The sequence below is a fragment of the Haliotis rufescens genome, unplaced genomic scaffold (assembly GCF_023055435.1).
Source record: "Haliotis rufescens isolate VD_foot unplaced genomic scaffold, xgHalRufe1.0.p SCAF_58, whole genome shotgun sequence".
NCBI classification, from domain to species: Eukaryota; Metazoa; Mollusca; class Gastropoda; order Lepetellida; family Haliotidae; genus Haliotis; species Haliotis rufescens.
Genome location: NW_025964312.1, coordinates 2,268,258 through 2,284,752, shown reverse-complemented (window position 1 = coordinate 2,284,752; position 16,495 = coordinate 2,268,258). Strand labels below are relative to the sequence as shown.

Genomic DNA, 16,495 nt, shown 5'->3' with positions numbered 1-16,495 from the left:
GCCACGAAGCAGATCCGGGAAGCGTTGGAACACCAACCTGACCGCTCTCAGTTCTAGCACATTGATATGCAGTTTGATCTCCTGCTGGGACCATAGTCCCGAGGCAGTGTGATCATTCAGAACGCCTCCCCAGCCGGAGAGTGACGCGTCTGTTTGAACTGTGAGAGACGGAACGGGAGTGATTCCCGACCTCGGTCCACCACTGGAGGTGTGTAATGAGCCACTACGGAGTCTCGAGCACAGTCTCGAGATCTTCCGAGTTCGCCCAAAGTCAACGGAGTGCTTGTTGAATGGGACTCATTCTCAAGCGCGCCCGCCAGACCAAATCCACTGTCGCCGCCATGTTGTCCAGTAACTGGAGCCATGTACGAGCAGTGTGACTTGCGCTTAAGGGACTTGATATCTTGTGACAGAGATACACGTCCTCTCACCGTGTTGAAATTAGCCACTAGGAAGACTAGATTCTGAGTGGGGCTCAGATCTGACTTCTTGAGATTGACCATCCACCCTAGAGTGATCAGAATATCTATCACTTGTTGTGTAGCTATCTGACTCAGGGATTGCAATAGAGCTCTTAGTAACCTAGTCGTCGAGGTACGGATGGCAGAACCGACCTTTTGACCTGGCCACTTGGGCGGGAATCAACATCAGCTTGGTGAACACCCTCGGGGCCGTGGAGATCCCGAATGGTAGAACCCTGAACTGATAACACCTCCCGTCGAAAGAAAACCTCAGGTATTTCTTGAACTCTGGATGTATTGGTATGTGGAGATAGGCGTATTTTAAGTCTATTGACGTTAGCCATTCTCCTGTCTCGACAGTTGAGATCACTGTTTGGTGACTAGGAAACAAGTCGAGTAGAAGCCCTCGCTTTCCTGTCCCTCGGGACCCGGTTCGATCGCAGCTTTCATAAGAAGTGCGTCGACCTCGGCACGGAGGAATTCCGCCTTCTCTCGGGTAGCAGGCACCGGTGTGTGCTTTATCCCGGAAAAGTGGAGGAGCGGATGAGTTTTCCCGATAACTTGCGACTATGGGTTCACCCGGGGCTCTTCGGGCGCTAATGGGAACCCATCGTTCCCAGCCCCGCGAAAAAGCTGTTGGCCTCGACCAGCTGCCTTGCCCCGGCCCGTGCCTCTCTTGCTCCTCACGGCGCCCTTATACCTGAAGGAAGCGGCAGCTTCCAAGCAGGTGTGGACGTCTGACCCGTGCGTTAGCGTAGGAGGGGGCAATTGGAGAGGCCCGCTTACGCGGTTTTAACGCTTGGTACCTCCAACAAGGCTTTATGAGTCTTTGATGGAAGTATACAATTGAGCAGCCTCTCGGACCGCCTGCTGAGCCCCAGGGAAGAGGGTGGCACCCTCTTATACGGCAAAGCAAGTAGGTCTTGGCGTGTGTAAGTCGAGTATTTAGATACCGACATCCACCGCCTGCGCATGCACATAACAGCGCACATCATCTGCGATGCACAGCTACGAATAGCGTCCCGCGCAAGATAATGTTAGTTGCGCGGCCAACTCCGAAGAGTCGGCCGGCCCCTCTCCCGCTAACTCCCTCTGTACAGCCGACAGATACGCGGAGTGTACGGACACACGGAGCTGTTGGCATGCATTATGATATTGCTCCTCGAAGCATATGTAAGCAGCCTTCAACTCCGCACCGCACACTGGAAAGGGGGGGCAACCGCCGGCCCTGCTTGACCTTAGTCAAGTTGGGTGTCTCCGACTCTGGCATGGGCGCAGCAACCTGAGGCAGTACATGGACAATCCTGTCCCGCACGTGTCTCTGCACCCGGCCCGAGGCCGAGTCCCGGTGCCGAGGTGCCAGAGGTTCAAGGGAACCCACCTGGCACTGGGCTAGGTATCCACTAGTGAAAGCCTTGGCCTCGGAAGAGGCGTCTGGCTCCGCTAGGGTAAATTGTGCGTCGGTAGTGCACGGGCCGGTGCCCGCCACCACTACGCTGGGGAGCGACCTCGAGCCGGAGCCGAAGCTCGGTCTCGGATCGTCCCCGAGACAAAGGGAACCAACCTGGCTCCGGGCTAGGTATCCACTTGTGGACGCCTCGGCCTCGGAAGAGGCGTCTGGCTCCGCTAGGGAAAATTGTGCGTCGGTAGTGCACGGGCCGGTGCCCGCCACCACTACGCTGGGGAGCGACCTCGAGCCGGAGCCGAAGCTCGGTCTCGGATCGTCCCCGAGACAAAGGGAACCAACCTGGCTCCGGGCTAGGTATCCACTTGTGGACGCCTCGGCCTCGGAAGAGGCGTCTGGCTCCGCTAGGGAAAATTGTGCGTCGGTAGTGCACGGGCTGGTGCCCGCCACCACTACGCTGGGGAGCGACCTCGAGCCGGAGCCGAAGCTCGGTCTCGGATCGTCCCCGAGACCAAGGGAACCCCCCTGGCTCCAGGCTACGAATCCACTAGTGAAAGCCTCGGCCTCGGAAGAGGCGTCTGGCTCCGCTAGGGAAAAATTGTGCGTCGGTAGTGCACGGGCCGGCGCCCGCCACCCCTCCGCTGGGGAGCGACCTCGAGCCGGCGCCGAAGCCCGGTCTGAGATCGTCCCCGAGACCAAGTTGCCTGCCTCGGCCGACGCCGGGCATATCACAAGGTCTCGAAGCCGCGTCCGGCGCCGACAACGGGGAAGGCTCGGTCCGCATCTCCTCTCGGATCTGAGACTTTACCTCCTCCATCATCGACGCCATCTGCGACTTAAGTAACGCAGAAAAGTCTGCCAAAGACAGTGCAGGAGAGGGTGCAGTGCTTACTACGGGGACCCTCGAGCCTTCTCCCCCGGCCCCCGGAGAGGGAGCGGGGGAGACAATCTCGGCAGCTTTTTTACCCTTTTTAGATGGGGAGGGGGGGATGTCTTAGTAGTGATATCTACCCCCGCCTTTAATAGACCTCTTTAAAGTGGAACAAGTCAACTTGTCTCTTTTGGGGGCCCCGGGGGTAAAGGCAATGTCCTCCGCCAGACATATTCGGCAGCGTTCGTGCCTGTCTTAGAACAACCCGTACACAGTTTGAAGGTCTTGTAAACAAGACCGTAATTTCTGAGGTGGGCGGGAAGGGTATCAACGTGTATCAGTGCGATATAAAGATCGGAAAGAAACGTGCATAAATTGTGAAACTAGAAGCAAAGGCGTAATGTAGAATGCGATTTGTAACGCGATACTAATAGCCAATGTGTAGTATAATTATAACACCAAAGGGGCGTGTTACGCGCTAAGGTGTAAAAACCCGTAAAAAAGGTAAGTGTAGTTTATGAATTAACACACCACCTTGGGTTTTGTAAAGGAAAAAATTGTAGACCAATGCTGTATGATATAACAAAACCCCAAGCCGTTTCTTAATGGCCTTGGTGTTACATGTATCAGCCCGTGGAACTACAATATGGACGCCATTACGGCCATTTGAATTCAAAGGTACCGTGCACGTGGCGTATTATTACAACTCTATAACTTCACAATGCGAGGTATTACGCCTTTGCAAAGAAAGAAATGTACCATACATACAGTTTGGTCAGCCATGGTTCTTGTCGAACGATAGATTTCTCTTATTTTTGTCTTGTGTGAAAAATCAACACGTCTGTCTCTTACAGATGACATAAGGAAAGTGATTTGGGTGAGAGTTGCTCCCCCTGGCGTGAGGCGCCGTTGGGGGTGAGGCCCCGTAAGGGTGGTCGTATATCATACAAAAACGAAGTTTTTTGTGTGGTAACATTTTTTATTAAGGAAAATGGTTACAACTATGTCATATAGATTTTCTTGAGCAAGGAAAATGCAATAAGTGCCCCAAGGAGGATTTAATCAGAAAGAGAATCATGAATAGGCCTTCCTGTGTAACCTTTAGTGATTCAACATGGATGAGTATGGTTTTACGCCGCTTTTAGCAATATTCCAGCAATATCACGGCGGGGGACACCAGAAATGGGCTTCCCACATTGTACCCATGTCGAAATTTTGAACCTGGGTCCTCTGCGTGACAATGGTCCACACTGAACAGTCACACATGTTAATAAGAACAAAGAGTATTATACAGGATACTTATATCATCACCAATCAGCAGATACTGGTGCTGCAAAGGGAAGCAACTCATTACACGATTTCAGGTGAGACACACACCTTACACATGTGTTTCAGATTTCTACAGAGGGTATAACACATTGCTCTCATTGTCACACTGTCTCTACATAATGCACAGGACAGAGTAATCCCATGTTTTTCAATTCAGTTAAATTGTAAAAAATATCCTGCTGATAATCATATTAAGTGTCAAATTCTAAGCAATTAATGTTCCGATGCTTAAATATTTTTGGCGTTTCTGGAAGTAAAACACGTAAAAAATGGTGCGCACATTGTAAATTATGTGTTTCCATGGTTACACAGAAAAATATTGAAGTCTCATATATAAATATACCAAAAATAGTAACTAACCAGACTACTTATTTAATCTTTAATACAAAAAACTGTAGACAGTAACATAAAATCACTGACATCTTTCATTCAGTGCAACACAAGACAAGCCCACTGTATTATCAGCCAATCAGGAAACAGTCGTCTGTTTGTGGGCTATTGAAAACATAAACATGGATAGCCAATCAAATTCCATGGAATCACTTGCACTTTATTTACAATTTGATGATCACGATGATGAAATTTATAAAATAAATACTGATTTGTGAAGATTGGTCATACGGAGAGATCGCGAGTCTGATTAACTCGTATGTGAAAACTGATGCCTATCATAGACTGAAAACAAACATAGATCAACAATACGATTTTACACGTGTTTAGCATAGGTCAGCACATGCACATGTAGTAACGTCCCGTCATGTTGATAACGTAACCATGGTAACAATATGTGTCAGGGGCCTATCCAGAACCAGGTTCATCCTCTGGGGTAGCGCCATCAATAGCTTCACTGAAAGATTAATTATATTAATAGAAATTACAGCATGCAGGATGGCCTGAAATCAAGAAGTGATTTGTGCGCTCACTGAGTGAAGAAATAAAACAACAAGAAACACTGGAATCGCTGGAAAAAATCATCTCGCTGATGGATAAGAACCATCCTCTATATCGCCGGGACTCGCATTTCCTTAATCCTACACCAAACCCAGGATCCATTCCCGTGGTTCTCACGATCTCAAATTACCTGCCCTTGATGTTCATCAGCCAATCTCATTGGCTACACTACTCAGCCTAATGGACCAATCAGAACGCATGTTACTAACCAGCTGCAATGTTGGGTTGGTGCTATCAGTCCCATTGATTCCAATAGAGTTTGCGAGAAAGTCAATATTGAAAAACTGACACGCTACTAAAACTGGCGGTGGCAAGTCCTCACCTACCTATTTCCTTGTCTCAACATTTGATGGGTCTTTAACAGGGGGAGGGGGAGGGGGAAATTTGAGATCACGAGAACCATAGGAATGGAAACGGGTTAGAATAGGTTTCCCGAAACGTGAGCCCCTTGGAGATATAGAGGATGGACAAGAACCAAACATACAATGACAGTCATTTCTGTCATTTCTGTCATTTCAATCATTTTTCAATTTATTCAAAACCACAATTCTGACTATGGAATTGCAATGGTTTCGATTGCTTATTTGCCATTAAATGCTCCATTTAGCAATATTCCTGTCATAAGACGATGGCTTGTAAATATAATCGTGTGTGGACAAGACAAATCAGTGATTGAATCACACGCCATCATCCCTGTGGGATTCCCATACGTCCGGTGCAGGTAAGGCTCGTTGTACGAGAACCTGGGGATCGGGTGGTCAGGCTCACTGACTTAGCTGATGCATGTCATTGTAAACCAATTCAGAATTGCATGGATCGATGCTCATGATGTCAATCACTGGATTGTCCTGTCCTGACTCGATTATAGTTGGAATATTCCTGAGTGCAGCGTTAAACAACAAACCAACAAACGAAATGTCAACATGTGTTGATATATTTGAGATCAAATGACACCCAGATGGGATTCTCTATGTATTGTTATGGATGACCCCTCATGGTCAACGTCCTCCACAAGATCCCCCCCCCTTTCCTCTCACCTTCCATTAGGGTTGTGTTGGATGGTCTGGGGGTAGATTTCACAGCTACCCATGTCCTTCACCGCCAGGGGGAGCCGCTCTCCGTCATGGATGTCCTGGTCAGACATGGCCTTGATGTTGGCTTGTTGGACCTCCGCATGCTTGGCCCAGATGATCTTCCCGCTAGCATCCATGGACATTGCTGGCTCTTCACGTCCCAGCTACAACACAACATCAGGCTTTTAGATTAAGGACATACACATGGGCAGGTAGTACCCCCACACCACACTCATACCCCCATCCCAAACTCATCTGACACTCACAGCCTCCCCCGACACTCACACCCCACCCCACACTCCTACCCCAATCCCAAACTCATCTGACACTCACAGCCTCACCCGACACTCACACCCCACCCCACACTACTACCCCCCATCCCAAACTCATCTGACACTCACAGCCTCACCCGACACTCACACCCCACCCCACACTCCTACCCCCATCCCAAACTCATCTGACACTCACAGTCTCACCCGACACTCACACCCCACCCCACACTCCTACCCCCATCCCAAACTCATCTGACACTCACAGCCTCAGCCACACTCACAGCCTCAGCCACACTCACATCCCACCCCACACTCCTACCCCCATCCCAAACTCATCTGACACTCACAGCCTCAGCCACACTCACATCCCACCCCACACTCCTACCCCCATCCCAAACTCATCTGACACTCACAGCCTCAGCCACACTCACACCCCACCCCACACTCCTACCCCCATCCCAAACTCATCTGACACTCACAGCCTCACCCGACACTCACACCCCACACTCCTACCCCCATCCCACACTCACAGCCTCAGCCACACTCACATCCACACCCCAAACTCACCCACCCCCATCCCTACCAAACACTAACACCCAACATGACCCCACACTCGCAACCCCATCCCACACTCACACCAAAACCTCGACCCAAAACTTAAACCAAAACCCCGACCCCACACTCACACCCCCACCCCACACTCTGGGCTGAATGGCCAGCTGTGTTCCCTTAATCATTGTGAATGTCCTATGAGCATGGTGAGGCTGACTGTAACATGAGACTAGCATCCTTCCTCCACAAACAATTCAGGGGTAAGGTAATATGGGGCTAAATGCTGGTTTCCAGATCATTGCAAGTATATAGTGACATGCATGCACGTGGGTGTGCATGTGTAGCTGTTTGCACTAGTCTGGACTAATTGCTGCTTCCATATTGCTTACCCACAGTGATACCATGCCACAGTTTAAAATGAATATCCAACTCAGACAAAGTATACTGACTTCGAACTGACCAGTCCTTGTTCTAGCCCCTTAATGTCGAGTCCAGGCAGGGTAACATCAAGTAACATCTTTTCATGCCTTTAGACATGACAGGGATGAAACCACTGACCGGGTCTCTAGGCAGAATCTCTAGAACATGGAGGCGGTGAAAGACTTCAGAAATAATACCCAGTCTCACCTTAATGATGATGCTTCCTTCATCGTATCCCAGGGCAACATTGTTGGAACCCTTTTGACAACTGATTGTCCACACCCTCTCAAGTCCGTAGTTGAGGGTGCTCTCCAGGCGGTAAGTGTTGGCATGCCAGATTCTCACAGTACCTGAAATACGCATTCACACAAACCATTGATATCATGACGTATGTATATAAAGGAGTCAAAGAACAGCCGATTCCTTCATATGACTATAGTTAATCTGTCATGTCCTTTAACTTCTTTTGAGTAGTATAAATAATACAAAGGATGAGGAACAATGTTAAAAATGTGTACAAGTAAGAGTGAGCATTGGATACTGCTATTTCATTTGAATTAAGACACATTTATTGGAGAAGTTATAGAACACAGAGTTGAGGTAGCAGCAAGCTCCTTCCCAGCGCGTGACACCTTCGTTACACTCTCAGTAACATCGCTGCCACCAGTGTGGGCGCGGCCATTTCAAGAATCTTGAAATTTGCCCTCCAACCCCATATGCAGTAACGTTTATACTTTTGTTTATGTCTTTCGGAATGCCATCATATTTCAATTTGAAAAGGTTTACGACTGACCATGTTTTCCCGATGAATTTACTTTGTTGTTTTGATAATCAGATTGGTTCGAGATTGCAGACTAACGGAAAATCAACCAACTTCTCCCTTACATTCTTACTATATCAATAACACGATAGTTTTAATGAAACAGAAATTCAAATTGACTAACGAAGAAAGTAATTTAGCAGCGATAAGTGTATTCGGCGTCACGACAGTCGTCACTTGTTTGTAAACATAACGGTCATTCGGTTGCGAGTTCAACTCCAAGCATGGTTGTGGCCACCTATTCACAGTGGGGAGTTTTGACTGGTGGCAGCGATAGTATAGAGAGCTCCGGGAACGTACTATCGCTGTGAGGAGCTTGAGGTAGCAGTGGTCAAGGGAGGTAACTCACCATCTTCGGAGCCAGTCAGTATGATGGGCAGCTCAGGGTGGAAGGACACAGCGGAGATGTTCTGTGCGTGGCCTTCCAATGTCTGCACACATGTCTTGTTCTGAAGATGAGGAGGAACAGATTTAAATATCACCTGATGTTTATAACACAAGTGTCAAAATTTGTAGGGTCACCCTGGGCAAGTGACCTATTTCAAATGTGCTTCTGTTCACCCAGCAGGGAAATTGGTACCCGTTACGTGAGGTGGATGTAAAAACCTTCTAGCACCCCCAGGCAGCTTGGGTTGTATACTCCCCAGGGAGATGAGAATGATAAAACTGGACTGCAAATGGATCCACTGGTCAGGGAACAAATAAAACCGCATTTGAGCAGATACCTGGATATCTGTGTAATAATAATAATAATAATAATAATAATAATAATAATATTATTAATAATAATATTATTAATAATAATATTATTAATAATAAATAATAATAATAACGATTTAACAAAATAATAATAATAATTTAAAAAAATGAAAATAATAATAATAATAATTTAAGTCTGAAATGCAACAAACTCAGACTGGTGGGTGTTATTGAGTATTTGATGCTCAGAAATTCATTTGGCACCATTTGACTAGACTTAATTTTGGACTAATGGCTTATGTCCCTGACTGAAGGTAAGTACCTGGTAGTCCCAGATCTTCACAAGTCTGTCGTCAGCTCCAGAGATAAGGTATGGCTTATCTCCCCCTGTGTAGTAGTCAAGACAGTTGACCCCCTTCTCGTGGCCCTCCAGGGTAAAGTTGGGGGTGGAGGAGCCGAGCTGCCACACCTGAAACAGATCCAGATAATCATAACCACAAGAGTCAGCTGACACCGCTCCACTACATCAGCACTAAACATTTCCTTGTCTCTAGGACTAGATCATCATAAACACAGGAGTCAGCTGACACACCTCCACTACATCTTGGTCACTAGGACTAGATCATCATAAACACAGGAGTCAGCTGACACACCTCCACTATATCAGCACTAAACATTTACTTGTCTCTAGGACTAGATCATCATAAACACAGGAGTCAGCTGACACACCTCCACTACATCAGCACTATACATTTACTTGGTCACTAGGACTAGATCATCATAAACACAGGAGTCAGCTGACACGGCTCCACTACATCTGCACTAAACATTTACTTGGTCACTAGGACTAGTTCATCATAAACACAGGAGTCAGCTGACACACCTCCACTACATCTGCACTAAACATTTACTTGGTCACTAGGACTAGATCATCATAAACACAGGAGTCGGCTGACACACCTCCACTACATCGGCACTAAACATTTACTTGGTCACTAGGACTAGCTCATCATAAACACAGGAATCAGCTGACACGCCTCCACTACATCAGCACTAAACATTTACTTGTCACTAGGACTAGATCATCATAAACACAGGAGTCAGCTGACACACCTCCACTATATCAGCACTAAACATTTACTTGGTCGCTAGGACTAGATCATCATAAACACAGGAGTCAGCTGACACGGCTCCACTACATCTTGGTCACTAGGACTAGATCATCATAAACACAGGAGTCACCTGACACACCTCCACTACATCTGCACTAAACATTTACTTGGTCACTAGGACTAGATCATCATAAACACAGGAGTCAGCTGACACACCTCCACTATATCAGCACTAAACATTTACTTGGTCACTAGGACTAGATCATCATAAACACAGGAGTCAGCTGACACACCTCCACTATATCAGCACTAAACATTTACTTGGTCACTAGGACTAGATTATCATAAACACAGGAGTCAGCTGACACACCTCCACTATATCAGCACTAAACATTTACTTGGTCACTAGGACTAGATCATCATAAACACAGGAGTCAGCTGACACACCTCCACTACATCTGCACTAAACATTTACTTGGTCACTAGGACTAGATCATCATAAACACAGGAGTCAGCTGACACACCTCCACTACATCGGTACTAAACATTTACTTGTCACTAGGACTAGGCACTCATTGACCAGGGCCCACTTGCACAAAGCTATCTTATCGCTAAGATTTATCGTAACTCCCATATGTTAACATAGGCTTACGACAGTCTTAGCGCTAAGATTGCTTTGTGCAAGTGGGCCCAGGTCACTACCGTAAACCTGCTGTGCCAAGGTTTTCATCTGGGACACACCCACCCCTGCCTGACACACACATAAACCTACTTCAGACGAAGAAATCGTTCCACAATATTCTCAGAGTGAAAAAAGGTCTTGGATTTACTACTAAGTGATCAAACAGCAGGGATTGATCTACGATTACAAAATAAACTGTTTGTTTGTTCGTTTCTTGTTTAACGCCTCACTCCAGCTATATGACGATGGTCTGTAAATAATCAAGTCTGGACCAGACATTTCAGTGATTGACATCGTGAGCATCGATCCATGAAATTGATCTACTATGACATGCATCAACCAAGTTAGCGAGCCTGACCATCTGATCCTGTTAGTCGCCTCTTGCGACAAGCACAGTCGCCTTTTACGGCAAGCAAGGGCTGCTGAAGACCTATTCTACCCTGGATCTTCACGGGTCAGTTACAAGTTATGCCTTTGTCATACAAACTGGGGTAAAAAATATATTATTTTTTTAGGTATTATGACATTGTATTCGACATGTTCTACATGATAATGTAAACAGAAAGCAGTAAAGCCTCTATCCCTAAATAAGTCCTGCCATCAGTGAAACACAAGTCACCTCTACCAAGCTATCAAATTAGTAAATAACATGAACAGGAAAATTCTTAAATACCATTTAGGTTTTTTACTGACATTGGACATGATTGTTGCAGAAAAAAACAGCCTCTCAGCTGGTCAAGATACATCCCTCAGCTGGTCGAGGTTAAAATCAATCAATCAATCTCGCAACCATCTTAATATTTATATAGAATTAGCAGGATATATATTGCCAAACACAGGTAAATCTATTTAAATACAAGAAGCTGTGTGTTAGTTTGAATTTATCTTCGTACTCACCTTGACTGTTCTGTCGAGGGAGGCACTGGCAAACTGGTTGTTGTCTTTAGGGTTGATGACAATCTGCATGACGTAGTGGGTGTGTCCCTCGAACACCTGAGTACACACCCACTTCTTGTCCCAGTCCCACAGCTTGATCAACATGTCATCTGAAGCCAGAGCACGGTCACTCAAATACGTGTCAGGGAATCAGTAGTAGTGATGTACACTGTTGTCATAAACCATGTCAACAAGTCTCTGGATAAGTGAGTGAGTGAGTATGGTTTTACGCCGTTTTTAGAAATATTCCAGCAATATCACGGCGGGGGACACCAGAAATGGGCTTCACACATTGTACCCATGTCGGGAATCAAACCCGGGTCTTCTGCGTGACGAGCGAACGCTTTAACCACTAGGCTACCCGACCGCCCCGTCTCTGGATAAGATAACTACCACTATGCCGCAGTTACAATTTACATTGGTTGGTTGGTTTGTTGTTTAATGCCGTGCCCAGCAACATTCCAGCTATATGACAGCAGTTTGTACATAATCGAGTCTGGACCAGAAAATCCAGTGACTGACATCATGAGCATTGATCCACGCAATTGGGATACCATGACATGCATCAACCAAGTCAGCGAGTCTGACCACCCGATCCCGTTAGTCACCTCTTATGTCAAGCATCGTTGCCAGTTACGGCAAGCATGGGTTGCTGAAGATCTAACCCAGATCTTCACACTCAGAATATATAAGCAAATGATAGCAAGTATAATGACTACATGTAAGGCTAAAAATGATTGTGTGCGATAACTTTCGGATATTTGCACATGAGGTTTTTAGCAATTCAAAGCTGATTGACCAGCTGAAGCCATTTGACATCACAGGGCTTCATTGTAGAGGAAAAAGTGACATGACGTCATCAATGGTTCATGACATCACAAACTGATCACATTACGTCATCTGAATAGTAGGGTGCCTACGGAGAAGTTTCACTGTAGGGTTGACACTAAAAGTGTCATTGAGTAATGTAAAGAATAACCTTCTAGGAATTATGGACCATTTATCTGTCGTGATTGAATGCTGCAAATCCCAATGGCTCAGAATAATAATTCCAGCCTAGTTGGAAACCGACTTATTGTCAGTTAACTCCCTTGCCTTGGGAAGATGATATACTATTACTGGTCATGTACAATATGTCACCATTATTTAAGGGTTTGAGAAATTTTTGTTTATTTATCCTGTGAGGTGCAACACTTCAGCACATGAGTGAGTGAGTGAGTTTGGGTTTACGCTGCTTTTAGCAATATCCCAGCGATATCACGGCGGGGAACACCAGAAATGGGCTTCACACATTGTACCCATATCGGGAATCGAACCTGGGTCTTTGGCATGATGAGTGAATGCTTTAACCAATAGGCTACCCGACCGCCCCTTCAGCACATGAAAAACAAGCAAGGAATTCCCGTACCCCCTCCCATCCACAATACTACCGCCATTTTCAGTCAAACTTGTTTCCATAGAAACTCAAAGGAAAAGGTTTTAAAAAATCTCAAACTATCAAAAGACACCAGTACACCAATAGACCTTTCTATGTACCAAGTTTGGTTAAGATATTAAGATATCTCTCATGGTTTTTGGGTTCTGCTCCAGAAATGAAACATGCTGGAAGGACAGAAAGGCAGCATCCATTCCTATATCTCCCTTCCACTTGGAGGTGGGATATAATAACTTATCATCATATATCAGCTAACAATGGTTACAGGAATTAATGCCCGAGATACACATGCATACTGACCACTGCTGGTGAGGATGTAGGGCTGTGTGGGATGGACTGCTATAGCACGGAGGTAGTCGGAGTGGGCTTCAAACTGGTGCACTCTCTCCAGCGTGTTGTAGTTGAATACACGGATGTGCATGTCATCCTAGAGAAAATAACACACATTTGAAGATGAACCAATGCGTGCTCGATGGCATTTCTGTACACTGTGGACAAATTCTAATCCCATTGATTAAGGTGTACAGTAAACAATGTTATCCTGGCTGGAATCTGTGCAAACTTTCAGGAAGGAATTTCAGAATTAATGGATAACAGGCATTCAGTTATCTCCCTTTAAACGGAATCACACTCCAAAGTAATATCTGTATATTTCAATATGAGCAACAGCAATACATGTATAGTAATACAACCCATGTATATTGATATTTTCTAATACAGTGACAGAACAATTAATCAGGGATGTGGGCAGGTTGTCAAAAACAAGAGGAAAACTCCAGGGGGGTCTGGGTGCATGCACCACCCCCCCCCCCCCCTCCCCCCCTCCCAACCCCAGAAATTTTATAAACATTCGATTGCATTTTAAGCATTTTAATATTAATTTAATATATAATTATATACATTATATCTGCAATCTTGAGGCCTTTGGATGGACGGGGTTCCTATCTAAACCATGTAACCAGTAAACAGCACATGGTTCATGGTATTTACATTAACATTCCATATTGATGACATAGTCATGATAGTAGGAAGTCTCGTTTATCCATACTACCCATCTTGCAATCTAAGTCTGGAGTATTGAATGAAGTGTGTAAGTGAGTATAGTTTTACGCCGCTTTTAGCAATATTCCAGCAATATCACGGCGGGGGACACCAGAAATGGGCTTCACACATTGTACCCATGTCGGGAATCGAACCAAGGTCTTCGGCGTGACAAGGGAAAGCTTTAACCTAGGCTACCGACCGCCCTATTGAATGAAGAAGTACCAGTTGAACAGTACAAATATATATAATTTTGGCCCCAATACATATTGCTATAAGTATCGCAATACAGCTCCCAGTATGGTGATGTATTGCAATACGATTTATGTCCCAAAGAGCAGCATTTAAAATGGCACTAGTCCTGTAGTCCAAACTGCTGAATAGTTCAGGTATTTATAAGGACTAGTAGAAATTTGATATTTTTAAAGGTTTTGCTGCGTAATCATTACAAGGACTGGTGGACGAAACATGTTAATTTCAACCACTGAATATGCCAACTCTAATTTAGCCCCTTTGAGCCCCCATTACAAAGTGAGCAGTGTATCTTCAACATGTATGATAGTTAATACAAACCAAACTTGCTGAGACTGCTAATCAGTCCCATATGGACTACATGGCATCCCTAGAGTATTTACAAGCACTGTAATGGTCATGCTGAAGCAATGCTATAATATCAACTGAGTGACCGTCATGATAGTATTGATACTTACTGAACCTGTGATGACCCAGTTTTTCCTGGCCACAAACCTGGCTGTCCTGACTGGCAGATCACATACTTCAAATGATTTGATAAGTTGCTGAAAGAAACAGTTTTCTCATTAGTCAGTGTGCCAAATATCCATCGGTATCCACAGGGCCAGATTTGCTCTTTTCAGATAACTGTATACATGAGTGAGTGTGATGGTTTTAACGCCGCTTCAGACAGTATTCCAATTTTATCGCAGCATGTTAGCTTGATGTGAGAGGAGTGAGTGAGTGAGTGAGTATGGTTTTACGCCGTTTTTAGAAATATTCCAGCAATATCACGGCGGGGGACACCAGAAACAATGAGAAATGGGCTTCACACATTGCACCCATGTCGGGAATCGAACCCGGGTCTTCGGTCTACGAGTGAACGCTTTAACCACTAGGCTACCCGACCACCCCTGATGTGGGAGGAAAGCCCAAAGTGATGCAGGTCTAGATGTTGACCACTTTGGAGAAACCCACAAGTACAGGTATTGTGCTGACAAACCTAGAAACATAATCGGGGTGAACCGGGGGGATTCCAACCGACAATTGTTGGTTTCTGCAAATTGTGACTCCTGAGACAGCTGGGCCACATGTGTTTCTCTATATACATGATGAATACTTAAAGTAAACATGCATTTGGAAAGTTATAAATGGGATATTTTACAGACATTTGCTGCAGATTTTGGCTTCTGAATAGATCTAGATAAATTTCTGCTATTATTTAACTATTACACCTCATTACTATGTCCTTCTGGCTGTATGGACAGCACTTACTTTTCTGTATGAAAGTAACACATACCTGTGATTCATAGTTCCACACATGAACGTTTCCATTGTATAAGCTAGCTAACATCCACTGCTCTGAGGGGTGAAGGTCCACACATTTCACCCGGTCAGATCGGGCAGACAACTTCCGCTTGATGTCAAGACGTAAAGGCTGAAATGTAATGGGGTAAGGATACATGATCTGTTAATGTTCAACATTGTTCTGGCTATCCATAAAGAAGAAGCACAAAATGGTGTTCATTGCGACACATACCATCTTCCGAAGACAAGGGCGTTAACTAACTCTCTGATGCACTTTGTGGGGTAAGACCTGTTTTATTACAACATAGATCTTGATTATTGATAAGATAGACTTGATTGGGAGTCGCCATCTTGTTTCTGACTTGTAAATAGGAGGGACATAGGACCCATTGGAAGGGATAGTCACTGGTGATGCTATGATCGAATCTGGAAATTCCAACCTAGTTCAGCAAAGGGGGAAACTGGACTTTAAATTATCAGCTAACTCCCTTGCCTAAGGAAGTGCAAAATAGCACCCCCAGAAGCGCTCGTTAAATATCCAACATCATATCATTGCCGCAGGAAGACGGACACATACCTGCAACATGTGCAAACTTAACTAAGCAGCCTCAGATTTCAAATGCAATAAATAAAATAAGGGTTAGTAACTTGGTGGTATAAATTTCTTTAGGGCCTTTACTATTCATGCTATTGATCAGAGCAAATTTTCCATTTGAAGCCACTAGTGAATATTCTGGCAACTGAAAGGCTGTGGCACCATCCTTGTCAGTTACAGCTGATACTGATAGCTATGCTTCTGGTAGAACATGTAGAAAGGGCACTTTGACAAAATTAACTACTCTGCTACGAGCATGATGAGAGCTGTGGCCAGACTAATGTAAGTACTTGTCACTGACT

The 16,495-nt window shown here is 45.3% G+C and overlaps 1 protein-coding gene across 2 annotated transcripts in view; it reads right to left on the bottom strand.

The window, feature by feature from the left end:
* LOC124149587 (coatomer subunit beta'-like) overlaps positions 1 to 16,495 on the bottom strand; it is a 40,099-nt gene that overhangs the window by 22,729 nt on the left and 875 nt on the right. For both annotated transcript variants that reach the window (XM_048385379.1, XM_048385380.1), the window contains exons 2-9: positions 15,591 to 15,728; positions 14,770 to 14,856; positions 13,319 to 13,445; positions 11,545 to 11,693; positions 9,176 to 9,322; positions 8,504 to 8,603; positions 7,542 to 7,684; positions 6,055 to 6,254 (exon numbers count right to left, since the gene is read on the bottom strand). In XM_048385379.1, the coding sequence (XP_048241336.1) occupies positions 6,055 to 6,254; positions 7,542 to 7,684; positions 8,504 to 8,603; positions 9,176 to 9,322; positions 11,545 to 11,693; positions 13,319 to 13,445; positions 14,770 to 14,856; positions 15,591 to 15,728 (1,091 nt within the window). The remainder of the gene's footprint in view (positions 1 to 6,054; positions 6,255 to 7,541; positions 7,685 to 8,503; positions 8,604 to 9,175; positions 9,323 to 11,544; positions 11,694 to 13,318; positions 13,446 to 14,769; positions 14,857 to 15,590; positions 15,729 to 16,495) is intronic.